We start from the raw sequence: 22,605 nt of genomic DNA on the forward strand, positions 1-22,605 counted from the left end.
ATTACACTGTTGCAGTTTGGCCATGAAATATTAATCTTTTCATTACTTCGTTATCTCATTATTGTTAACCACTTAGCTTTATTTTAGCTTCACATACAATGCATTTTATTGGCTGTTATCCCATCAACTGAAAGTGGCATAAATACTGTATTTTCAGATCGATTTCTCAGTCACTCTTTGGGACGATCACCTATTAGATTTGTGTAGGAACTAATGTAAGCATGACAGGAGAAATAAACCCCAAAGACAAGTTCTAAACATGTTGTGTTTAATATGGAATGTATACTTTTCCATTAAACATAAATTACAACATTTATATACATTGAGCTTTTCAATCAGGATAGACTATTTATATATAGATAGATTTATATAAAGACAGACAATTATTGAATATCAAATGTACAGCAGTTAAATAAATAATGGGAGCGAAACAAAAATGATTAATGAAAGGGAAACCATTCCCAAATTCAGAAGATATCAGCAGCTGAAAGAAGTAGTAGCAGAAGAAGAAAAATAAGAAGGGTTTGGTTTGCATAGAACAGGGCAAAAACAACCAACACAGTGGCTCAAACCACCTGCTCAAGCATTATATTACCAACTGCAATTGTGTGTTCAAATTCAAGCATTCACCAAACTTTGCGTTTTGATGTTCATGATCCATTTAAAGCTTCAGAGAACTTGAGGTACATTTTATGATGTTCCTGTTGTAGAGAAGTCTGATTTGTAGATCAGACCCTCCCCCCAATGGGGGAAACATCTTTTATATTCGTGGCATATATGAATTTAAAAAATATATACATCACCTCAGGAGGAGGTGTGGCTTCAAACACCACAAATTAAGCTTAAATAATAGATATTTACATCCTGAAAATTTCAATTTGTGTTTCAAGTACATCTGTGAGAAATGAATATCTAAAGCAGAAAATAGTCAAATCCAATTGAATTAAATGACTTTTAATTGTATTGGAATGGCTATTCTTTACACACTTTAATCCTAAATTTGCATATTCTCGCTCTCATATATATATATAAGTACAGAGGCTCTGTAAAATGAGAGGAAAATTAAGACATTACCCTGAAAAAAGCATTTTAAGACTGTGTAGGTTCAGTTGTTTTTAAGGGGAACAAGAAATCTGTGGCTTTCTAAACTACAACAATGATTAAACTCAATTATTCAGATGGCGCCAACTCTGTAAATCAGCGAAGTAGACAATTGTCAAATAATTCACTGATTGCATCAACAAGGGAAGGTAAGATAAAGGCTGACTGTCTAGTATATATAGTTTTATGGATGATATTTAGACAAATAGATTGGGTAATTGTCCACAATTTATCTTTTTCTTCCTATGTGTTTGCAGTGGAACAGCATTCACAGATTGCAAAAACTCAAATAATCCTTGAATATAATCCAGTCCCATTCCTACTAAATACATTCATGAAGAAACCACTTTCTTCCTGGAATGTTGAAGTCATCATGAGCATGTATCCACCATGTAGTACACAGGAGAAAGATATCTGTATACATTTTATATCCTGTCCGCTTGTTAAACGCAATGTAATGGGCTGCTCTGCAATCATCAAAGTTGACAGTCCTGTTCTAACGGCTCAAATCGGAAACTGATGCTGAAGGAGAAGCCGGTCTAGGTTTGGACTGGCATAGAAAATAGGTTATTGTTGGATATAAAACGAGTCTTTTATCTATCTTTCTGGATGAGGTCATGAAACCAGAGAAGAGTGAGAGGGGTCAATCTGGAGAATAAACAGTTAAAGCCAATTCAGTTAGGCTGCTTAGCCATGTCGCACATCCTGAAGTTTCCAACATAGAATTTATTCCCACCAAAAAAAAAAGAAAATTACAGTTTACATTGACCACCGGCCCCCCCTGCTACATTCCCTCAAGGAGAAACAATATTCCATTCATACATAACCAATGGGATCCATTAACCTTTCCCTCATTGTGTCTCCCTGGAGAGCAGACCATATTTATACAACATATATACACACATTTCTCATATACCAGGAAGAACCATGGCCCAGAGGGTCTGGTTGGAGGAGATTTATTTCAATTACTGTACACTGTGATGGGGATGACATTTGATTTTGCTATAGCAATAGGGATAATATTATTCGTTGAGAAAAGATCTTGGCTTGCATCAGAAACCATGTGCAGTAAGCAAAGAGAGAAGTTTTATTGAACAGCTCTAGCTGCTGTACATGTTTAAGGGACTTCTGTGGAACTCAAAATTAGCAATACGTGACGCATTTTCTTTCCAATCGTTCTCCTTTGACTTTTAGGAGGATTTATGTGAATTTTTCATACAAAAAAAACGAGAAGATTAGAGACAAAAGTCCCTGGTCTTCTTTCCTTAGGATTACATTACTGAGCAATTTTATGGAAGACCAGGAATTTTGTCACATCATGGCAGTTTAATGTAAAAAAAACTAAATTGTTGCGTATTTGTATGGCCATGTGATCCCACCTGTGTTTTCAGGCAAATTTCTGAAGCTCACCAAAAACCTTTCGCCCCTCTATAATTTAACCTTTCTGCATCTGATGTAAAACATAATAGCTAGCACTAGAACACAAAATGTGCATACATACAAAAGAAGTTTTACATTTACAATGGAAGCCTGGTGTAATTTAACATTATTTTCAGAACCTTTATACAGTCTCCAATATTACATACAAGCCAAAATAATTATGTTTCAGACATCAGATACAACAATAAGAAGACCTTTCTTGATTGGTCCATTTTCCCTCAAGATGTTGGTGATGGTTGTTAGGCCAGCACACATCCTTAAAAAACAAGTGGCTGTTTATAATTAAGAAAATGCTAATTAAGCAAACGTATTGCTCTTGGTGTACAGTGCATGTAGTTACATAAAGAAATTCTGTAAGGTGATACCTGTGTAAAGACAAAGAGGAATACAAATGTTGAAGGCAAAATGAGGAAAAAATTGCACAAGTTTTTATGATCGATGACACTACTATTAACACAGCGTACATCTTATTCCTCTGAGTAATGTTCAGCAAAAAGACAAGCCAAAGTGAAATCTTAGAACTTACATATATATATATATATATATACACACACACACAGAGACATACATATATATATACACACATACCAAGGGGAAGCAGACCAATCAGAAGAAAAAAAAAACTAAATGCAAATCTCCTTTTTTGGGGTTTTTACTGAGGGCATTGTAGGTTGATTTCAGTGCTTTTAAAATTAAAGTTAAAAAAACTAAAAAAAAAAAAAAAGTTTTAAAGTGTTTATATGTTTGAGCTTAAATTCAGGAATCTCTCTCTTAGGTTTTTTACCATACTCTGTTGGCTACTTTCAGCTTTTTTTGCTGCACTCGCGGTGGCCCTCAGGGGTTCTGCGTCCACCTCGCTGGCAAGGGCGCCCCTCTCCGGTTCTCGGGCTTTCCCACCACGGGGGGCGTGCTCAGTCTTGCTCCCCTCCTCTCTCTGGCGGTATTCTTCTGACTCTTGGTAGGCCTTGCACCGCTCGATGACCGCCATGATGGAGATCTTCTCCCTGCTGGTGGGAGACCTGATCTGAACAAAGCTGTCATCTGTGTCCAAAGCCAATTCACCTGCCCGAGGAGCATCAGTCTCCAGCTCTTTTTCTGGAACTTTCTCCATGACGATCACCTTCTGCTCGTTAGGTAGTGTGGCCTCAGCCGAAACATAGTAGGTGCTTTTCAGGTCTTTGTTGCGCAGGTTCTGGAGTTCGCTGAGCTGGAGGCTGCTTATCCTCTGGTCCAGGGAGCCTGCCCTGCAGACCCTGGCGTGGGGAAAGCTGAGGCAGTCTCCACAGTCCCTCTGCAGAGACCTGGAGCCCCAATGCTCAGATGAGCTGGTGGAAACTGTTCTTCCACGGGCTTCCAACGAAACTGGTGCCCCAGAGGTGTAACTGGAGCGCCTCCATTCTGGGCCGCCCACTGAGTTTTCTACCATCTTCTCAGGAACAGAACAGCTCCTGCCCACTGGTATTACTTTTAACTGTGTTCGGTCAGGACCCCGGTGGGCGTATTTTGAACGCAGCTCACGCACATCCGGCCAGTTGAAGCTCTCGGCCTGCACAGGACTGAGGGGGCTCTTGGATCGTGCTCTGCTGGGGGATAGCACACGGGGACTGCCCACTCCCGAGCTCGGCGTACGTGCCGGGCTGCAGCTGGCATGTCGAGCAGGGCTGGTGCACTGCAGCGTGGGAGATCTCACCTGAGATGTGGGGCTCACCTCCTGCAGGGTGACTTGATCATACGAATTGAGAGCCAGTGTCAAGTTGGGTTTTCCTAGAAGACATTCAAATGGAAGAGCTATATTAAGTTTTTACTGCTCCTCTCACTCGCACAAAAACAAGCAGGGAACTGTGTAGTGAATGTACCTTTGTCTAAAGTAAAGAAATAGCATAATCTTTACAAATATATACAGAACACACTTTGAACATAATTTGAAATGTTAAAATAAACCATACCAGACGATATCTTTTGAACAAAGCAGATGTCTCTTGTTTCTAAAGTAAAAGTAGTTAATCATAATTTCCCTATGGCCTGATTAGCTCCCTGTGATTCTTGTCAACAATCCTAGGGAAGACATTTTGAAATAATTTTGTGTTATGTGGAAATAAAATAAATAAATAAATAAATAACTGTAGCCTCTTGGGTTATTAAAACACATCTATGCACAAAGTAATTTTTAATTAATACAAAATATATAACATTGTTATCATTTGGTCCACTGATTTCTGATACAATAAAGGAAGCTGCATTAAATCAAGATTCAGCTCATATTCAGGTATAAAAACTCAGGCTGATTCATAGCAGATGCCAGACAGAATTCTGGTAGCAAAATGTATTGTTGCCAGGTTTCCTGTTTAAGTTGTTTCTGTTAGAAATCTACAAATCCTTGGAAGAATACCTTTTCTGTTTTAAACACCTGTAACTATACATCAGATGATGTCACAGCAACACACATTATTTTCAGCGGCCATTTTGTGTCTTTAAGCCATAGCTTAGATAGCCAATTTGATCATTAGTTTTTCTGCATTAAACTGAAATGCTAGCATTACCACCTAGTAATGTGTAAGACGTTTTAAAATTACTCCATACACTTTTTCCTTCTGTCTATTTTCCCCAATTCCAGAGAAAAAGCCCATATTCCACAATGGGATGTATTATACACACAGATGCAGACACACACCCTTACCTCGGTTTTCTTTCTCTGGTTTCTCCTCCTGAACTGCCGGCAGGTTTCTCTTATTCAGCTGGCCCTCCCCCTCCCTGCCTCTCTGCGTCACCACCGGCCTTGTGCTCTTGATTCTCTGGCTGTACTGGCGTGCCAGCTGGAAGACCTTGTTCTTCACTTTCTCCACATCTTGCAGCAGCATCTCGTCCTCAATGCCTGACCTGAGATGGATGATCCTTGGGATCGGTGCTCTGGAGACCCTCACTCCAGTGCTCTCCTCCTGTCCCTTGTGTCTTTCAGACAAGCTTCCTATTCTCTCGTGTCCCAGAGCAGTTGGAGAGATCTTCTCTGGTGACGAGTGAGAAGACTCTTCCGTGATTGTGCTTAGATCACCTTCTTCAAGTATCATCAGGGATTCATTGTACTCTGTCTGTGGGCTGCCATTACTCATCTGGCCCCTCCTAGAGAGTCTTGGGCTTGCTCCTCTTGAGAGATTCCCTTCAGGTGCCTTCTCACTGCTCTGCGGCCTCCTGGATGCACCACTCACTTCCTTTTCCATCTCCTGCCACACTTTGATCATCTCTGCTGAAGGCTTGAACTCCTCATCCAAATCATGTGACCTGGCCATGCTGCTTGGAAAGTTCAACGATTCCTCGATTTCTACATCTAAAGGCTTTGATTGAAAATCCTTCTCTAAGGGTGGAAGATCAAAGACTGTCCACGATGGAGGTCTGCGTCCCGAGTCGACAGCCCTGTAATCAGAGCTGTTGACTGCTTTCTTCAAAGTTACGACTGGAGCAGGATCGTCTTTGGGGATACTGTTCAACCTACAAACGGAGTTCCTGACCAGTCCAGCAGGAATATAGGTCAAGCTTTCCCTCCGCTTGATACTAAAGCTGGCATCCTGGTGCTCTGCGTGTTCATAGTAGTTCTTGATCTTGTTGATGAGGAGGCGGTCATGTTTGGAGAGAGTAGAGTCCCTCCTCCTAAAAGGCGTTCTGTCCACCTCAAAGAGGTTGTCCGAGCCTGGGGACAGTATAGTGGGGTCTTGGCAGGAAGTAGCTTGGTGTCCCACAGAGTCCTGTACGACAATGTTGAGAGATGCTTCAGACGCGGTGTTGCTGATTCTCTGTGCTTTCTCCACGGCTTCCAAGCTCATAACACTACTGCTTCTGCTGGTCAACCTCGGAGATGGGCAACCGAGTGAACGAATGTCCTCTGCTATCAAGCTACCCCGCCTGGACAAGTTGCTGACGAACCGTTCTGCAATGACACTGGCCTGGTCTAAAACAGACGGGGGCAGAATGCTCTTGGGCTCGTGCTCTGTCGACGTCTCTTCCTCCTCCTCTTCGGAAGACTCCCCACTGCTAAGGGTCTTCGCTTCCTCTGCCTTGTCTGAAGGTGCCGATTCCCCAGTTATCTCCTCAGTTGTCTCCAGAGGGGTGTCCTTGGGTTCAGAGCTCTCGGGGCCTGCTAAAGCTTCACAGAGCAGCTCTGACATCACAGCTGCCTGTCCGTCAGAAGGATGATCTTCCACAGCCTGCTCTATATTCTCTGACTGAGTTGCCTTGTCCTGCAGTGCCTCCTCTCCTCCAGCAGTCTAAGACGGGAAACAAGATTAAGTGTCGCTCGTAGATACTCCAGATCCTAAAATGTAAACTTGTCTCTATTTTCAGAGATAAAGCAGCACCAGTTTACAAGGTTTTGGAACCAACACAAAACTAAAGCACATCTTGTGAAACATCTCTTGCACTTAGCAACAGTTATACATTTAACAAGTATAGGGTGGATAGTTAAATATCTTGCTTTTTGTTTTTTAGAAAATGGCAAATGTTATAAAAAGACCAGTAAGTTACTAACATTACAGTTTGAAACATTGTTAACAAAACAAGGAGAACAGTTTCCAGCAGGGTGATGTGCCATGCTTCATTTGCTTGACTATGCACCCCGTCTATAGTAACGGTGAGAGAAGAGGATGGAAAGAGAAGTCAGAACTTCATATAGGAGCTCCACAGGGAAGCCAATGTGTTATGCTTCTATGAATCTATCCAATTTTCTTTTCACAGAAAATCAGGTCATAGATCTTTTCATTTCAATACCTTATATATAGATCAACAGGTTAAAATCCCTTATTGAGACATTAATAAATCATTGAGATCAAAACAGAGCTTGCTTTTGGAAATAAATGTATTTCGCATATGACCATTTTCAGTAATAAAAAATACTCCTCCCAAAACACAAAATCTGAATTAACAGATGGGTATGATTAAAGACACCATATATTTTTGGTAATGTGAGGTTTTGGGTTGGGGGGGTGTAAATGGTCAACAGGAGGGGGGTTTGGAGAGCATTTTGAAGAAAGTAGTTCACTATTCTACATCTGATCAATCTGCTTTTACATCCATCCATCCATTTCCAAAACCACTTATCCTGTTGAGGGTCGCGGGGAAGCGGGAGCCGATCCCCGGTAGGCATAGGGCGCAAGGCAGGAATACACCCAGTTCATCGCTGGGCAACACACACACACACACACAGGGCAATTTAGTGAGACCAATTAACCCAACCCGCATGTCTTTGGATGGTGGGAGGAAACCGGAGTGCCCGGAGAAAACCCACGCAGACGCGGGGAGAAAATGTCGGGGTGAGGCAGCAGCACTAACCACAGCGCCACCGTGCAGCCCCTCTGCTTTTACATGGCATCATCAATATTAAATTTTATTTGCAGAAGCATTTACTATGTCATGGTTGTTTTCATGGTTGTATAGAGTATGAATAAAAATACTTCAATGTAGAACACTAGTGAAGATATATGATTATACTATAAATGTACCCTAAACTCATAATTTGAGCTGCAGAGTGCATTAACAGTTTCAAATATTCTCTACATCCAGAACAGGTCATTAGTTACACAACATTTGCACTTTCTTGTTCATAGCAACGGCAGCATCAATTTACCTGCTGAGTGACAGAGGTGCCCTCCACGGTCTCCAACATCTCTTCTTGACCAGACAACCGCTGGTTCTCTCGCTTGAAGCCATTTTCTTCTATAATGTCACACCCTTCTTCGTCCTTAAAAAAGAGCAAGAAATACAGACATATAGAGCATCTTTGGGCAAAAGTGTTCTTGCAGAACCAGCACAAAATGATACGGCTGCTGGACCACGTTGCTGTAGGAATCAGAGGGCACACAACCCATGATGTATACTTTAGACATTCCTCAGCAGCTAGTCTTCAGCTGCTGGTTAGACCCCATCCCAAAATATGAAGGTAATGTACGGGTTTGTCAGCAGTCTCATCTACAATCAGAGATCAAAAATCAAAAATCTTAAATCTAAATCTACACAGAAGAGTGAAAATACTGCCCCAAGAGCAGATTGATTTCTAGGGCCATTTAGGAACTGATAAACAGCTGCAATAATGCAATTACACCAACAGCCTTTAACACGGATATAAGTCAAGTACTTATCTTTTCAACAGGACTAGTTTTTTTTATTTTTATTATTATGTCAGTAATAAACCACTTCCAGTATTTTGTATTAGACATTTTTTGTTCTCTAATATCGACCTTATCATTCATACAGCATTTTTTCCATGCTAATTAACTTTCAATTTCACAATGTTTCCTGCATTAGATGATTATCTATTAGTACTTTGGCTAAGTATCTGTTCCAGCAATTCTAACTTTAAAGACTACTTAGGATGATTGACAGTAAATACACAGGTGTAGTGCATTTATTTTGTTACACTTTACTACACTGTTCCAGCACACGATAGGTGGCATAACACTAATTTGCGATCCTCTGCACACTTCCTCCTAATCAAAATCAAGACCTTTTGAAGCTTTATTAATTCAGTAGTTGTTGGAGATATTTCAAACTGAGAACTGAGATAATGGAATAGTGAAGTTCTGAAAGTAGATGAAACAGTTTAGTCAGAACATTCTTCAAATAAAAAAAACACACCATGCATCACTACGTGTCAAACAACAGGCTAATGCTGTACACAACAAACCAAAATAATTTCTAGAACTTTCAAAAATGTATACTGGACCTCTGAAACACCATACCTGTATCTTATATAATGAAACTTATCTAAAACTTAAGAGTATACAAGTCAAACATGCTTAAGGGTAAGCATGTTTCAGCGTGGCACTGCATTGGTAAAGGTTGTTCGGCTATTTACTTTGACTAAAACGCACAAATGAACCAGACACCCAGTTCACAACATATAATATGGTCGCAAACACTTTTACCCTTTTAACGAACCTTCCAATAGATCAAAATAAAGGCAAAATGACAACATCAAATGTGTAACTATTCAAAGGATATTGTCTGAAAGCAATTCAGTCCAAAAATTGCTTTTAAATATATAGTATTGTGAGTTGCACATTTCTTTTGTAATGCTAACATTTACCAAAAATAGCTTTAAGCTAATTTGGTTCACTTCCTTTTACACAAAGTACAAATAAACCTTTGATGCCCGACATTAACAATGCTGACAAACCAATACATGACTTCACTAATTATAGATTGAAATGCTGCATATAATAATTTTGGCTGATCTTCCGACCCTGGGTGCTGTTGAGAGCATGCATTAAATAATAACAAAATAACATTTTCATGGGGTATGTGGCCTCCGGCTCCAATTATAAAATCAAGTAACACGTCCCAACCCATGGGCTTTTGTTCCTGAAGCTTTTCTCTTGGAACCGTGTCAAGGTTGGTCTATTTTAGCTTCTGTTTCACACCATGTTTTACTTACATCATCATGTCAGCATGCTGGTTTGTGTAAATAACTTGTGAAAACATTAAAAACATTTACATTTGAACACATAATTAGACTGCATACACATTTCCAGTCCTCAGAAGCCTGTTAATGTACTGCATTTTGCAATCCCTGCAATGATGCTCCTTTAAGACCAACAGGCAGGATATGTAAAGCCCATATAATTAAGTGTGTTACTTAAAAAAATTGCAAAATCCTCTCTTTATGCATTATTTGTAGCAAACAAAATCCACCATAAACATTTTTGCTTCAGAAATCAGCATAAAAATAACCAGGTAGTGGAAAAATATTCTACTCTTTAAAACCTATATTAGCATTGTAAATATATACTGTTTTGTATCACATATCTGTTCAATTTTAACCACTCTTTATCTGAACACAAGGTAAACTCTGCAGCATATATGCAAATTAAAAAAAAAAAAGTATCAGCATCATTTTTACATTCACACATAACTATTATTGTGAATCAGGCCAGTTTAAATGAGATTACAAGTCAGTAATTAAAAAAGGGTGACAACCTTTTCCTGATAGATGGAACAGTACATTCCCAATACTTCCCTTCAAGCTTAATTCACACTTAACACACAATTGAACATCACCTCTATATCTTAAGGTTGAATAATTCTCTCTATAGATATAGATATATATAAACTTTGATCTGAAAAAAAACTGTCTGTGATCCAATGTTCCCAACAGCTTTTTGTCTGCAAGACCAGGCCCAGTTTGCTTTTTTCTCTCCCCTTGGAACAGAAAATGGGCAGTCACCCCTTGTCTTGTGTAGTTGCTGTGAGTCAATGACAGGCTTTGTTAGTGTTAATCATTCTTCAGGTTTAATTTCATGCTTCTTCGTTTGAAAGCGAGAGGTCCCAAGGTTCATCAAAATGCTCCCATGCAAACTTCGGTTAGCTTCATGCCGGTGCAGACGCTCACCGTGTTAGTGGGTTAAAAGTGTGTAAAGCACGAGCAGAAGCCAAGGCTTTGACAAGGGTGTAGAATAAAAATAAAAACAAGAACAAGAAAACCCATTGGTGACAGAGCCTCACCGTTGTGAACCGAGCGAAAAGCAAAGCCCTGGCCCTATAGTGCCAGCAGGAGATGGCGGCCAGCATTGAGCTGGCAAAGTCTGCTACCTGGTCGTCCCCCATCAGTATCTCGTCCTCCTCATTCTCCCCCTCCTCAGCTGCACCCGAGGAGAGCTGTAGCCCGTGACCAGCCTCTTCACTGTCACTAGGGCTCAGCTGCTCGAGAGAATCTTTGCGCAGGCCAAGTTCTTCACAGTCTGTTCTCTCCTCATCCTCTTCCATACTAGGCCTCTCAGGCTCACCTAGGCTTGAGCTGCTGACACTAGCTCCAGCTTGTACAGAGCCACTGTCAGCCTGTAGGGCCCCTTCACTGTCTGCGTGCTGCATGAAGTTACAAACATTTCTTTCTGTTAACGTGAGGTCGAATCACGGATACGTTTTCAATGCGATGAGTAGAAAATGTTATACATTTGATAATATGTGATTGTCCAAATTGCTTTCATTAGAAAGCATTGCTCATTATAGAGGGATTTATTCTGGTTACATTGGCCTCCATAAATATCCAGAATTGGGCGTTTGTGATCTTGAATTCCTCATACGAATATCTGAGATTAAAAAAAGGCTATGAAAGTGTTTTAACAAGGGGTTTGATATAGTTTCTAATAATATAGTGAAACAAATTACAGTAATGAAAGAAAATGGTCTGATCAAAAAGCTAATTCTGAAAACCTGTCATACAACATTGCTGCAGCTGCTTGATAAAACGAAATTCCAGTAAGTGTAGCAAAATGAGGAAAATGAAGTACAGGTGACTTTGCAGAAAGGATTTGTTCATGGGTTTAGCATATCTGTGCACACAGAGGTGATACATGCCAGCAGGGTCTTTACATACATTTCTGTTTGGACTGCAATATTCTATACATCAGTTATACATATTCAAAATGTTCTAAACAAAAAAACTCACCTTTCACAACATTTTCTATTATAGCTTAGCATTTAAGGGGTATTGATTTGTGTCCATTTATCAGATTTTTGGAAGAGAACACTATATGCAAATAAATGTATGCATTTATAAATGTATGTCTTTCAAAGAAAACAGGGGAATAGGTCAGAAAATTGTTTCATAAAGAGGGCTGTTATTTTCCTTAAGCAAAAGTACACGGATAACCTGTAGATGCTGATGTTATAGTTCTTGTTCATTTGATTCAAAACAGATTGATGACCAGACATGTTTTAAATAAAGGTAACAGGGCTGTGGATACACAAAAATAACAGATTAGTAAATTATATTTCATGTGAACTAAAGGGTTCAGACTTACCTTGAGAAGGGCTGCCATATTCAATCAGGAAATGTGTTAAATGTGAAGAAAAAAGGAAGGAAAAAGGTTTAGTAGTGAAGTATTTTTAGACAAATCAGTGCTAGGTATTAGCACTATATACAGATAATACAGTGAGAAACCCAAATAAGTTTGGGTAGTTTTGAAATACAACAAAGCAGGATAGTATTGTTTTTTACCCCTGCCTTTTTCAGCAACGTTATTATGCCAGTGTCATCACAGACACTACTTTAACGCTTTTATTCAAACTCAGAAGATCGATTAAGGTGAGGATTACAAATCAAAACCAGGCTGACTAGCTAACCCACCGATAATCAGTAAAAGGACACTATATTACAAATTTAATTTACTAATTTACTTAATTATACAACATACGGATTCTGATGTATTGGCTCTCTTCTTAATTTAGTTTTTACACAGTTTGTTTTACTGCCAGTATGAAGAGAGCCAATGAAATTATAAAATCAGACTTTAACACATACTTATATCAAACAAACTGGCAAAATAAACAGTGATGCTTTTTAGGTCTAAATAGTGCAGCCTTCATTGTACAATTATATTCAGTTAATTCCCTTTTACAGTTTGACATGCTGTATCATTCCAAAGAAAACTCTGAGAGCTAAAATTGAGCATGTTCCCATATGTTACCATAAGATAAATTAGTTGGGCTCAAAATTACTAAATTATGTTGAGTTCACAAATCAGCCTATTACTGACAAGGAGATGGAGTCGAACACACTGTTCTTTCAGGAACTCAGAAAGCTTTACCTTCCTGCTATTAGTTTTGACAAGATTTTTGATTTCCTCGCTAAATAATTCAGAAAAAGATGGAAGTGGAAATGACAGCTTAATTAAGTCTGCTTCAGAAACATGTAATGTTACAAAAATAAATAAAATCGAGAAAAATATGTAAAGCTTTCCACTCACACTCCCCACAAATTAGAATTAATACAACAGGAAATCCATTGATCTCAAGCCAAAACACATTTGATGACTCAAAGAGCCAAAGCATCACAGAGACTTAATAATGCAACAGGCGTGCTTTTGTCAGAAGAGAAAGAAGAAGCCTGGCGTTTGATCTCCTCAAGAGGGCAACAATTCTGCCACTGCTCCTCCCTGGCAGCCTTTGAAGGGTGCGTGACTGGGTGCTCAGTATGGGAGTCCACACGCATCACAAGACAGAAACGGGCCAGGAAGAGGACACACAGGTGAGGGAAAGCATCTCACGAACGCTACTATAGAACAACCTGGACATCCTCTCCCACCCAGACCTATCGCAGTCGAATGTCACCGGAACACAACCTGCGACTATATTAGAAAAGCACATGAACAGAGCTATTTAATGAGCCCTGGCACGGTCAGTAATAACCGCATGTGTAAAACCATTCAGGATCTGTTCTAGCACTCTTGCTTGCTTTTGTGCAAACTGCATATGATTAGTAATATGAATTAATGCAGACAGATGGTAAACACATATACTGTATAAGGAATAATAATAACGTTACACTTTATTTCCATAGAAGGTTCATAGCATTTGTCAGTCAGAAGGAATGTTATTTTCTTACCTTTAGTGCTCTTTATAATATGCTTAGCAGGTTCTAAAGAAAGAAAGAAAAAATGCATTACTGAATAAAACTAATTGCAATTTGCTCTCTGAATTTTTCATTTCAATATAACTGAGAAAATACACTCATCTTAAACCCTATTAGATGTCATCTTAAATTCAGACGCAATTAACATAAATTATCCTACCAGTGATTGTAATGTACATAGTTAAAAGAATGTTATAGTTTTTAAAGCTTTCCCCACACTATTAAATACAGTCAGTCTGAGGTGCAACTAAGAAAATTGTCGGACAGAATATATAGGGCTTACATTACATTAAGTAAATGTAAATCTACATAGATATATGTATATGTAAATATATGAAAAAGGTTTTGGAAATGGAACTTTAACAAACAAACATATTTCAAAATATGGGAGCAGATGGGTCTACACCACAAACAGCCAAAACATAACTGCTCAGATGTGCAAACTGGAATTGGGCCACTGAACCATCCCAAACACTGTCAGCCTGCCAAACAGCCTATATGTCTTGGACTGAGCTAATCTTCAACTTGGTGACAAATCCTTCATAAGAAATGAATTAATACGGAAGATTTCTACAGTTAAAGACGTTCAGCATTGAGCAGCACGTTGCCACACACAACAGGACTGGGTGTATACAGAACAACCAACAAACAACAAACCATACACAATACAACCCTGCTAATTGGTGAGGGATATTAAAGCTATAGCTGGTTCTGCAAGGTACCATTGATAAGTGTTGTGCTTATTTCTGAGTATTTTTGTACAACGGCAGTGTGAGGTGACAGAAACCCACCAGAACGCCTGCGGCCTTGCCTCTCCCCAACCGGAAAGTCATCTGTATGGCATGACAAGGCTTTCTTCAACCGCTCTGGGCTGTACTTGTATTTGCTTGGGTCTGTCAGAGAAACGGTACAAAACACTAAGTAGTATTTCACCTTTACTCCCATTCCCAGTGTCTGTCACAATCTATTATATTTATATTCTTTTTTGGTGATGCCATGCCAGGCAAGACATGCAGGGACCGCTCCAGCAGGCAGTGCCCCGGGGAGGCCAATTAGCACTGCACTCCTGTGATTGGCTCCCTGCCTCAATAAAACAAGAAGTGAATTTCCCAGGGTGGAGTGCCAGGAGAGGAGAGAAGAACAGTGTGAGAGAAGGAGCAAGATAATTGAATACGGTAACTGGACATTGATTTATGGATGTGGATTGTGGAGTGGGATTTGGACCAGTTGTGGTGTGCGTCTATCTGTGTGTTATTACATGTTTAGTGAGGGATCTGTTGTCATGTTTAATGACTCAAAGAGGAGTTGGGTTTTTGATGGTTTTTATACAGGTTTCTTTTGATTCACTGAAGCATTGTATTGTATTAAACTCACTCTCCATTCACTGTACCCCTGCCTTTGTCTATGGATTAACTAAAGCTCTTCCTTTCCATAGGTAGGTGCAATGATTTTATTCAAATTAGTGGATTTCAGTTTTAGTACTTACATATGGAGTCCATTTCTAAGATGGCTTCCTTTGCCTAAAAAGACAATTGAAACAGAACCTCAGTCATGCATGCATGTTAAAAAGCATAATCACATTTATAAAAAGCAAAAATCAAGGTACCTTCTGTGGAATGATAGCATGGTGGTTCTCCAGAATGAGTCTTTTAATATGGTGGGTCCACAGTCTTTTCTCTTCAACAGTTTTGGCCTGAAGAAAAAAAAAAAAAAACTATGAGCCACTCTTATTGTCAGGGTTTATTTCACCAGCATTAATATGGAACTAACATGTGATCATGCTTGTAGATGATAATGGTACACTTAAACCCATATAAGAAGCTTCTCTTTGAATACCTGAACAGATGAAAAAGACAACGATGTCAAACACGAGCACATACTCGCTGCAAGTCTTCACAGACTAAACCGGTGGTAATCAAAGCCAATGACAAGACAGTCTGCTTCTAAAGGCACTCTCTTCTCAGCTGCCGACACACTCACCTGGACTGTGTGCGGCTGCTTGGGGTGTTTGTAGTGCGTCACGCTGAAACTCAGGGAGTCTTTTGCGCTTTCTATCAACATCAAGGTGGAACACTGGAAAGAAAGCCAGAATAAAAGTCTCACACCCCCATATACTTACACAAACTGGATTCATGTTCTGTGCTCAGTTCCTGCTTTGGGCCTATTCACAGTAGTTTGGCACAGTCTAAAGCCATTTTACTCATTTGTACATCACAGCTCTGTCCAACACCTAAAAATAACCCAAACGTCAACAAGAGCCTCGATTAAAACAACAAACGTGGCAGGCAGTTGCGCATACCGTGATGTGCGTCTTGTAGACATAGTGTTCTCCTCGTTTTTTGGTGATGAGCAGCATCTTGTCGAAGAGGAAGAGCGTGCGCTCATTTTTGGCGCGGTGAACCCGGAACGTCCCCTCCAGGACCAGCTCCCCATACGTGGTCAGATCAGGACCCTTCCAGTTGATCAGCAGGGACTGGACCTCCTGGAGAGGAAAGCATGGTATATGGCACAGGTTGATGTGGCTTAGTGATTGAGACGAGTTTTTCTTCATGCTAGAACCACATGTAGCATTTCATTGAGTACTGCAGCATCCACACTCGGCACTGCATTATAAAGCGGTCAGAACAGGTGGATTTATTATTTTTGTACTTTGCCTTTAATCACTGGCTAAAACCCATTTTCAGATCGGCAGGGTTCTTTAAGGTAAGGCTTTGTAGTTTGATGGATGCCACGCTGGGCCTTTGTAAGCAGCAGATTGATGGATTTAACTTTTTTTTTTTTTTCTCCAATCAACAGAAATGGTATTCTACAGTCAAAAGGCAGGAGGTGCAGAGAAGTAACAGGAAAGAAAAATAAGTGAAATGCTAAAAATGTAAGTCCTGTATTTCTGTGCATTGGTCATTTAAGCTAAACTACTTTGTTGGGGTTTCCCTTAAATCCTGATTCTGCAATTAATATCCAAACAGACAAACAAATCCGGTCCCTTTATTTATGACATGTTGTGCTAAAGTGTCTCTCACTACCTGATTGTATAGAACAGCACTTAAACAGATTTTGTTTGGGCTAGAGCAAAGCCTATCCACAAAAAACAAAGAACAAGCCTGTCACAGTTTCATTTATTGTCATAAGCCCCTTTCTACCACTTTTAAATGTAAAATGCAATAAGATACAAATTTGTAATTTGCCATCACAGGGAGGTCAGTTTTGTTTTGGTTTAGGCCTTTGTTTTGTTTTTCACCTTTGCCAGTGTTTAAGAACATACAATTAATAATGCAATGTCATACAAGGTTTATACTAACAATGCTAATCATTAACACTAACATGTTGAGGCAAGGGTTAAATATAAAGGTACAGAGACTTTTTTAGCAAGTAAACAGAGTGAGGGTATAAATCAACTTTTTTGCTTGGCCTGCCACGTGTTTCATTTTGGTCAACTTGCACCACACGTGAAAGCATGTTCTGTGCAGCAGGCAAACATATTGCAGATTAGTGTGGGTAAGCCTGGACTTCCACAGCCGGTTTCTTAGCTGAAGCATTTTTTTGCTAAACATAACACACTAGACATTCCTAGGCATTATGTAGGTGGCAATTTAAAGACGACAACAACTGGTGACACTGCAGGGCTCCCCTCTGTTGCTGTTGATTTATTCAGGAACATTCATCCATTTACATCATCCAGCTAGTAAGACTGCTGCTAATATCAGTGCTGAACATCCTGAGTAATACAGCAAATAAACATAAACCATATATAAAATATATAATTAAATATATTATGGCACAGACTAGACCCTGGTTTCTTTCTGCACTTTGGATCGAGCAGATCCACTATCACTATCAAGTGCATTAATGGTTTAGCAAAGCAGTGAGGCTGTTGACATGCAGTATGTAAGAGCACTTCATGCGATGTGAAAAGCTGGCAGTTTGAGAGAAGACAAGTGGCAGGCTGGCGCCGCCGGCGTGTGGGAACGGACGGCCCACCTGCAGTCTGACGGCGTGCTCATGTTTCCTCTTCATGTCGTTGATGTACCAGGCCACACCCGTCATGGTGTCAATCGCCTCCTCCACCACTTCATAGCCCTCCTCCTCAGGATCGAAATGCTTTGCGATTTCCTGGAGAATTAAATGGGAGATGCATCAAATACAAGGGTGGAGAGTCTTGTGGTCTTATAGTTCTCGCCCTATCCCAGCCTTAAAAAATAATGACTACTAATAAAATAAATCAAGAAACCAAAACACAATGTTCCCAATCATCAAAATGACTGAACAATCAGAAAAACATATACCGGTATCTCAGTCTACAATAATCCATTAACTAGCTGTCCAGTGAAATGGTGCCAGACCTGTCAAACACACAGGCAATCAACTGAAATAAATGGTTCTTTAATTATACACTTTAGCTCTAGCGCTTGAGAACTTCATTAAGGTTGAGAGTGTGTGTGTGTGTGCGCATGTGTGTGGATAATATCTGCACAATCCTTGAAACTCCCCACTGGCCTCAGCTGGGGTGAATATATTCGAACAGGGGAATCCAAGGGACAGCAGTACTCTTAGTTGGGTAAAATGTATAAGCTTTAGGTGGATGTTTTTACGTTCAACACGTAAGTCTGGGAGGAAGTTCCTTGAATCATTTCTAACCACAATGCGGCTGCAGGTTCAGAGTGGAGAATGCTGTGACTCCAAACGGCCCGCTCTATGGGCCCAGCTGGCGTACCTGCAGCAGCAGGTGGTATTTCAGGATGCGCTGGACCGGCTTGAGCAGATAGGAGCCCAGCGGGAGGGAGCGTTTCAGCGAGGCCTGTCTTTCCCGGAAAAACTTGGCCAGCGTCTTGCTCCTCATGCAGTCTGTCAGTGCTGCCACTGAGCTGCAGGGGGGGGGGGGGGAAGTAATGGAGATTAAACAAGGCACAGCCATGAAATGTATATTAAAGAAGAAAAAGTAAAGCCTTCTAGACACTTTTGTAACAGATCCGTGTTGGTACTTTATTACATAATACTACTACTAATAATAATACAGGCACTGAAGAATGGAAAAGTATCACTGGCTTGTTTTTCCATTTAAAGTATTATTTTGGCTTATGCTTTTGACAGACTTCCCATTCTTGCTATAGGAATAATAAATACATCATAACTCCAACAAAATGTTAAGAGCTGCTTGTCAAGTGGTGTGAAATGTTTAAAGTGCTAAAAACTGCAGAATTACGATGCCAATTTCTACCAATAAAAGGCTTCTGAGTTTCTGCACTTAGTCTTCTCCACCATTAGGTGGCAGACAAACACAGACACCAGGGCAGATCTATTATGTTATGTTATGGTATGTATATCGAAGCCACAATGTGGAGAATGAACACAGGTTTGTTTGAAAACACCAGGTCAATTGCATTTTAATTTTATATTGGGAACAAATTAAGATGGAACAATTCTAATACAGCTACTGATAATGTCAAGTGAAAAACCAGTCGAAGACAACAGAATATATCCCATGCAGATAATTCTAGAAAGCATTAAAAGGTTTGATGACCAAGGTTAACTGTAATTAATTTTAGATGCAACAGCTTGATAGTTACAAGGTGTGTATTGGTTCAGTGGAGATAGGACTTCAGGCAGTAAACTCATTGAGTTGCTGACAAGGCCTGCTCTTCTGTAAATATAATGCATTAATCAATTTTCATGAGGCTATAAGCTCTCAGGAACAGATGTACCATGAGGTGAGACTTATTTGCTTACTTGGGGTAGTTTGTGCAGTATTGAGTGTAGATCTCAAAGTACTCACTCTGCAAAATAAAACAAGGGAAGATAAGTCAAGAAATGTATAGCTTTTCATTTCAGCAGCAGTATGTTTTGTAAATTAATTATGAAATGGGCCAAACAGTACAAGGCCCAGTACATTCATTCATTTACTGTAAGTTCCTTATATCTGTTAAATAATCTGATCATAAGAAGACTTTACTATGCTTTATTATGATTGTCTTGAACACTATTTAACCACAGATTATAGAAGATCAAACAGGTTTGGTTAAAAACAGAAAACTATCTATACAGTAGAGTAAGATTCTCAGCTGATGTATTGTGGGAATAAAAAAATAAAGCATTCAAATTTTAGGAATTCCACCCTGTCAGCCATCAGCTCTAGAGTAGTAGATTCTATTGTACATCTATTTTGATTCCTTTTTACATAAGAGCATCTCAAAATCGAATATTAAAATACAACATCTATGCATTAGTACAAGGATATGTACGATTCATTTTCCTCCCGTTACAAGGAAGGCTCAAGTCTACTCACCTTGTCTACAAAACACCTTGCGATTGCTACAGGATCATTCTCACACATATCCAAAGACTGCAAGAGTTCACTAAAAACAAAAAAATAAAGAGTAATGTCAGGCAGTGAGTTTGAAATGGCAACTAACTCAAATGCAAGACCTGCTTTTAAAAGGACAAATTCAACTGTCTATGAAAGAAGAACAAATACTTTAATTAAATACCAAATACTAAAATAAATCAAAAATACCAAAGACAGATTGTGAACATTTTGCAATGTTTCCACAGAAATGACAGATCAGCTTCTCAACATTGTTGGACCTTTTTCTGAAGACAGCAGCTTTAACAGCCAGCTCGGTTCTTCCGTGTGAAATGTATGTGCCACAGCAACTTATTGCCATACTTGCTATTTTCAGTTCAACTAACCAATTACGTTATGGAGACATTGAATGGCATATGATCCAGGAAGATACATTTCTAATTAAATGGTCTAAAAAGATAATTGAATCTTGAATCTAGAATGCATTCAATAAATGTCAGTCATTGTGCCATGTCTGAAACACACATGATGGCAGTACATATAGTGTATTTGTGAATTTGCCACTGACTAGCAGAAAAGCTTTAACATATAACAAATTGCCCACAGCTATGTGGCAGCGACTCCAGTCATTAATGCTGAACAACACCTATATTGGCATTGCTTAAATGGGTTTCTTGCAATTATGTCAAAACAATTTAATTTACAAGCCCATACAAAATGTGCATCTCTCTATGTATATACTGTATTTACTAATCCAGCAAAAGCTGTTGCTTACTGATATTAGATTTGTGTGTGGCAAGTAAGATGTGTATTTTTCCTAAATGTTTCCAATGTTGCCGAGTTTAAAAATCAAGCTTTCAGCCTTTCTACTCGTTTGAAAGAGACAGTAAATAAACCACCACGTACACTTCCCCAAGGTGTTAACGCCCCAGTGATGCATTTTGCGAATTTAGTTAATCAAATCAATATGATAAGACAAGCAAATCGTCAATTTCTGTGGCATAGTTTCACAAAAAAAAAAAAAAAAAAAAAAAAAAGAGGAAGTTGGGATAAACAACAAACAGTTTTGAAGATTTTAATATTGTAGAGCATTTGTATGGACAAATTGCTTGTCAGATATGCTACTTGTTGGAAAGTTCTCCTAGCACAAGTCCATATTTATATTATAGACCTCAACATAATCTCCACTATATGTATAATTTAAAAAAGCATACAAATGAATTGTGTGAATTATGTCTGTGAAAAATTACCGATGGCAAAACATAAAATAAGCAACAGACTTTTCTTAATTTCTCCAAACGAAGTTAAACCTAACAACTTTTATTGAGTTTGCGGTTGTAACTCTATTCCTTTCTTTGTGCCTGGGCGGTCTGTTGTAGCTCTCTGGCTCTATAAAAATATGCTTATTTGTTTATTTTAGGCCGGTCCAACCGAACACAATGATGTAGATTCGTAACCTCAAATCGAACGCATCTGGAGAGGACAGACACACAACGGCACTTCAAGTCGAAATCATAAAGAGAAGAAAACCCACAAAAGCACAGCAACAGAAAAACTGCAAGCTGGCATCAGAAGTGCATCAAAAACAAGCATGCACAAAGGGAATTGAAATCAAGAGCAAACTTTTATTTAAAATATATATTTTTTTTATACTTACCACCTCACACAAAAACAGACTAACAACTAGCAAATTAAAAAAAAAAAAAAAAAAAAAAAAAAAATCCATTTTGAGTCCAAAATAATAGGGGGATTACAAGAGCAAAAAACAATAGGAAACATGTCAATATTTAAAAAGACGACGGAAGAGACAGGTGGGATGTTTTCTGAAGCATATTGACCTGGCTGCCCACAGTCTAACATGAAACGCATGTGAAATCCTGAAGGATCGGTTTATGAGAGACTTGGCTAAAGGAAGGGGGATGTATCAGGACTTTAATACTTTACTACCATTCGTGCAAAAGTAATGGATTGCATATACAGTGCAGCTCTCTCAAATGCGAGAGAGGGCAAAAGTAAAAATACATAAAATGAAACTCAAAATCCACTGGATTCAAAGCAGCTTGACTGTGCATGTGGATATTCCAGGTTTATTTGTGAACCACCCTGCTACACATGGTTGGAACCCCAATGTTTGGACAGCCCACGCATCAATGGAGAGATGGCTGTACCATCAGTGATTGGGTGATTGTGTTTGTTCGGGAAGCATTTAGCACTTGATACTCTCCAGATGAAAGTCAAATAAAAATTCAATTTCATTGCAAGGGACTGGACTTATTTTTAACTAACAGCTTTGTTTTGCTTTGCTCCAATAACCATGGAAAATTACTTGGCAGGGAATACAGCCACACTATTTTTCCACACACCACAGTGTCAC

At 39.3% G+C, this 22,605-nt stretch overlaps 1 protein-coding gene across 8 annotated transcripts in view; it reads right to left on the bottom strand.

The window, feature by feature from the left end:
• Positions 1 to 251: 251 nt before the first annotated feature.
• LOC136717248 (pleckstrin homology domain-containing family G member 3) overlaps positions 252 to 22,605 on the bottom strand; it is an 89,836-nt gene continuing 67,482 nt past the window's right edge. For 7 of the 8 annotated variants that reach the window (XM_066694769.1, XM_066694767.1, XM_066694770.1 and 4 more), the window contains 15 exons: positions 20,214 to 20,283; positions 19,658 to 19,704; positions 18,645 to 18,795; positions 17,912 to 18,043; positions 16,233 to 16,415; positions 15,914 to 16,006; positions 15,540 to 15,626; positions 15,420 to 15,453; positions 14,725 to 14,826; positions 13,907 to 13,939; positions 12,324 to 12,334; positions 11,026 to 11,385; positions 8,153 to 8,266; positions 5,219 to 6,797; positions 252 to 4,305 (listed from right to left, as the gene is read on the bottom strand). In XM_066694769.1, the coding sequence (XP_066550866.1) occupies positions 3,278 to 4,305; positions 5,219 to 6,797; positions 8,153 to 8,266; positions 11,026 to 11,385; positions 12,324 to 12,334; positions 13,907 to 13,939; positions 14,725 to 14,826; positions 15,420 to 15,453; positions 15,540 to 15,626; positions 15,914 to 16,006; positions 16,233 to 16,415; positions 17,912 to 18,043; positions 18,645 to 18,795; positions 19,658 to 19,704; positions 20,214 to 20,283 (4,024 nt within the window). In that variant the 3' untranslated portion in view covers positions 252 to 3,277. The remainder of the gene's footprint in view (positions 4,306 to 5,218; positions 6,798 to 8,152; positions 8,267 to 11,025; positions 11,386 to 12,323; positions 12,335 to 13,906; positions 13,940 to 14,724; positions 14,827 to 15,419; positions 15,454 to 15,539; positions 15,627 to 15,913; positions 16,007 to 16,232; positions 16,416 to 17,911; positions 18,044 to 18,644; positions 18,796 to 19,657; positions 19,705 to 20,213; positions 20,284 to 22,605) is intronic. The other variant, XM_066694766.1, reaches the window with a different exon arrangement.

This window comes from Amia ocellicauda, chromosome 21, assembly GCF_036373705.1.
Source record: "Amia ocellicauda isolate fAmiCal2 chromosome 21, fAmiCal2.hap1, whole genome shotgun sequence".
NCBI classification, from domain to species: domain Eukaryota; kingdom Metazoa; phylum Chordata; class Actinopteri; order Amiiformes; family Amiidae; genus Amia; species Amia ocellicauda.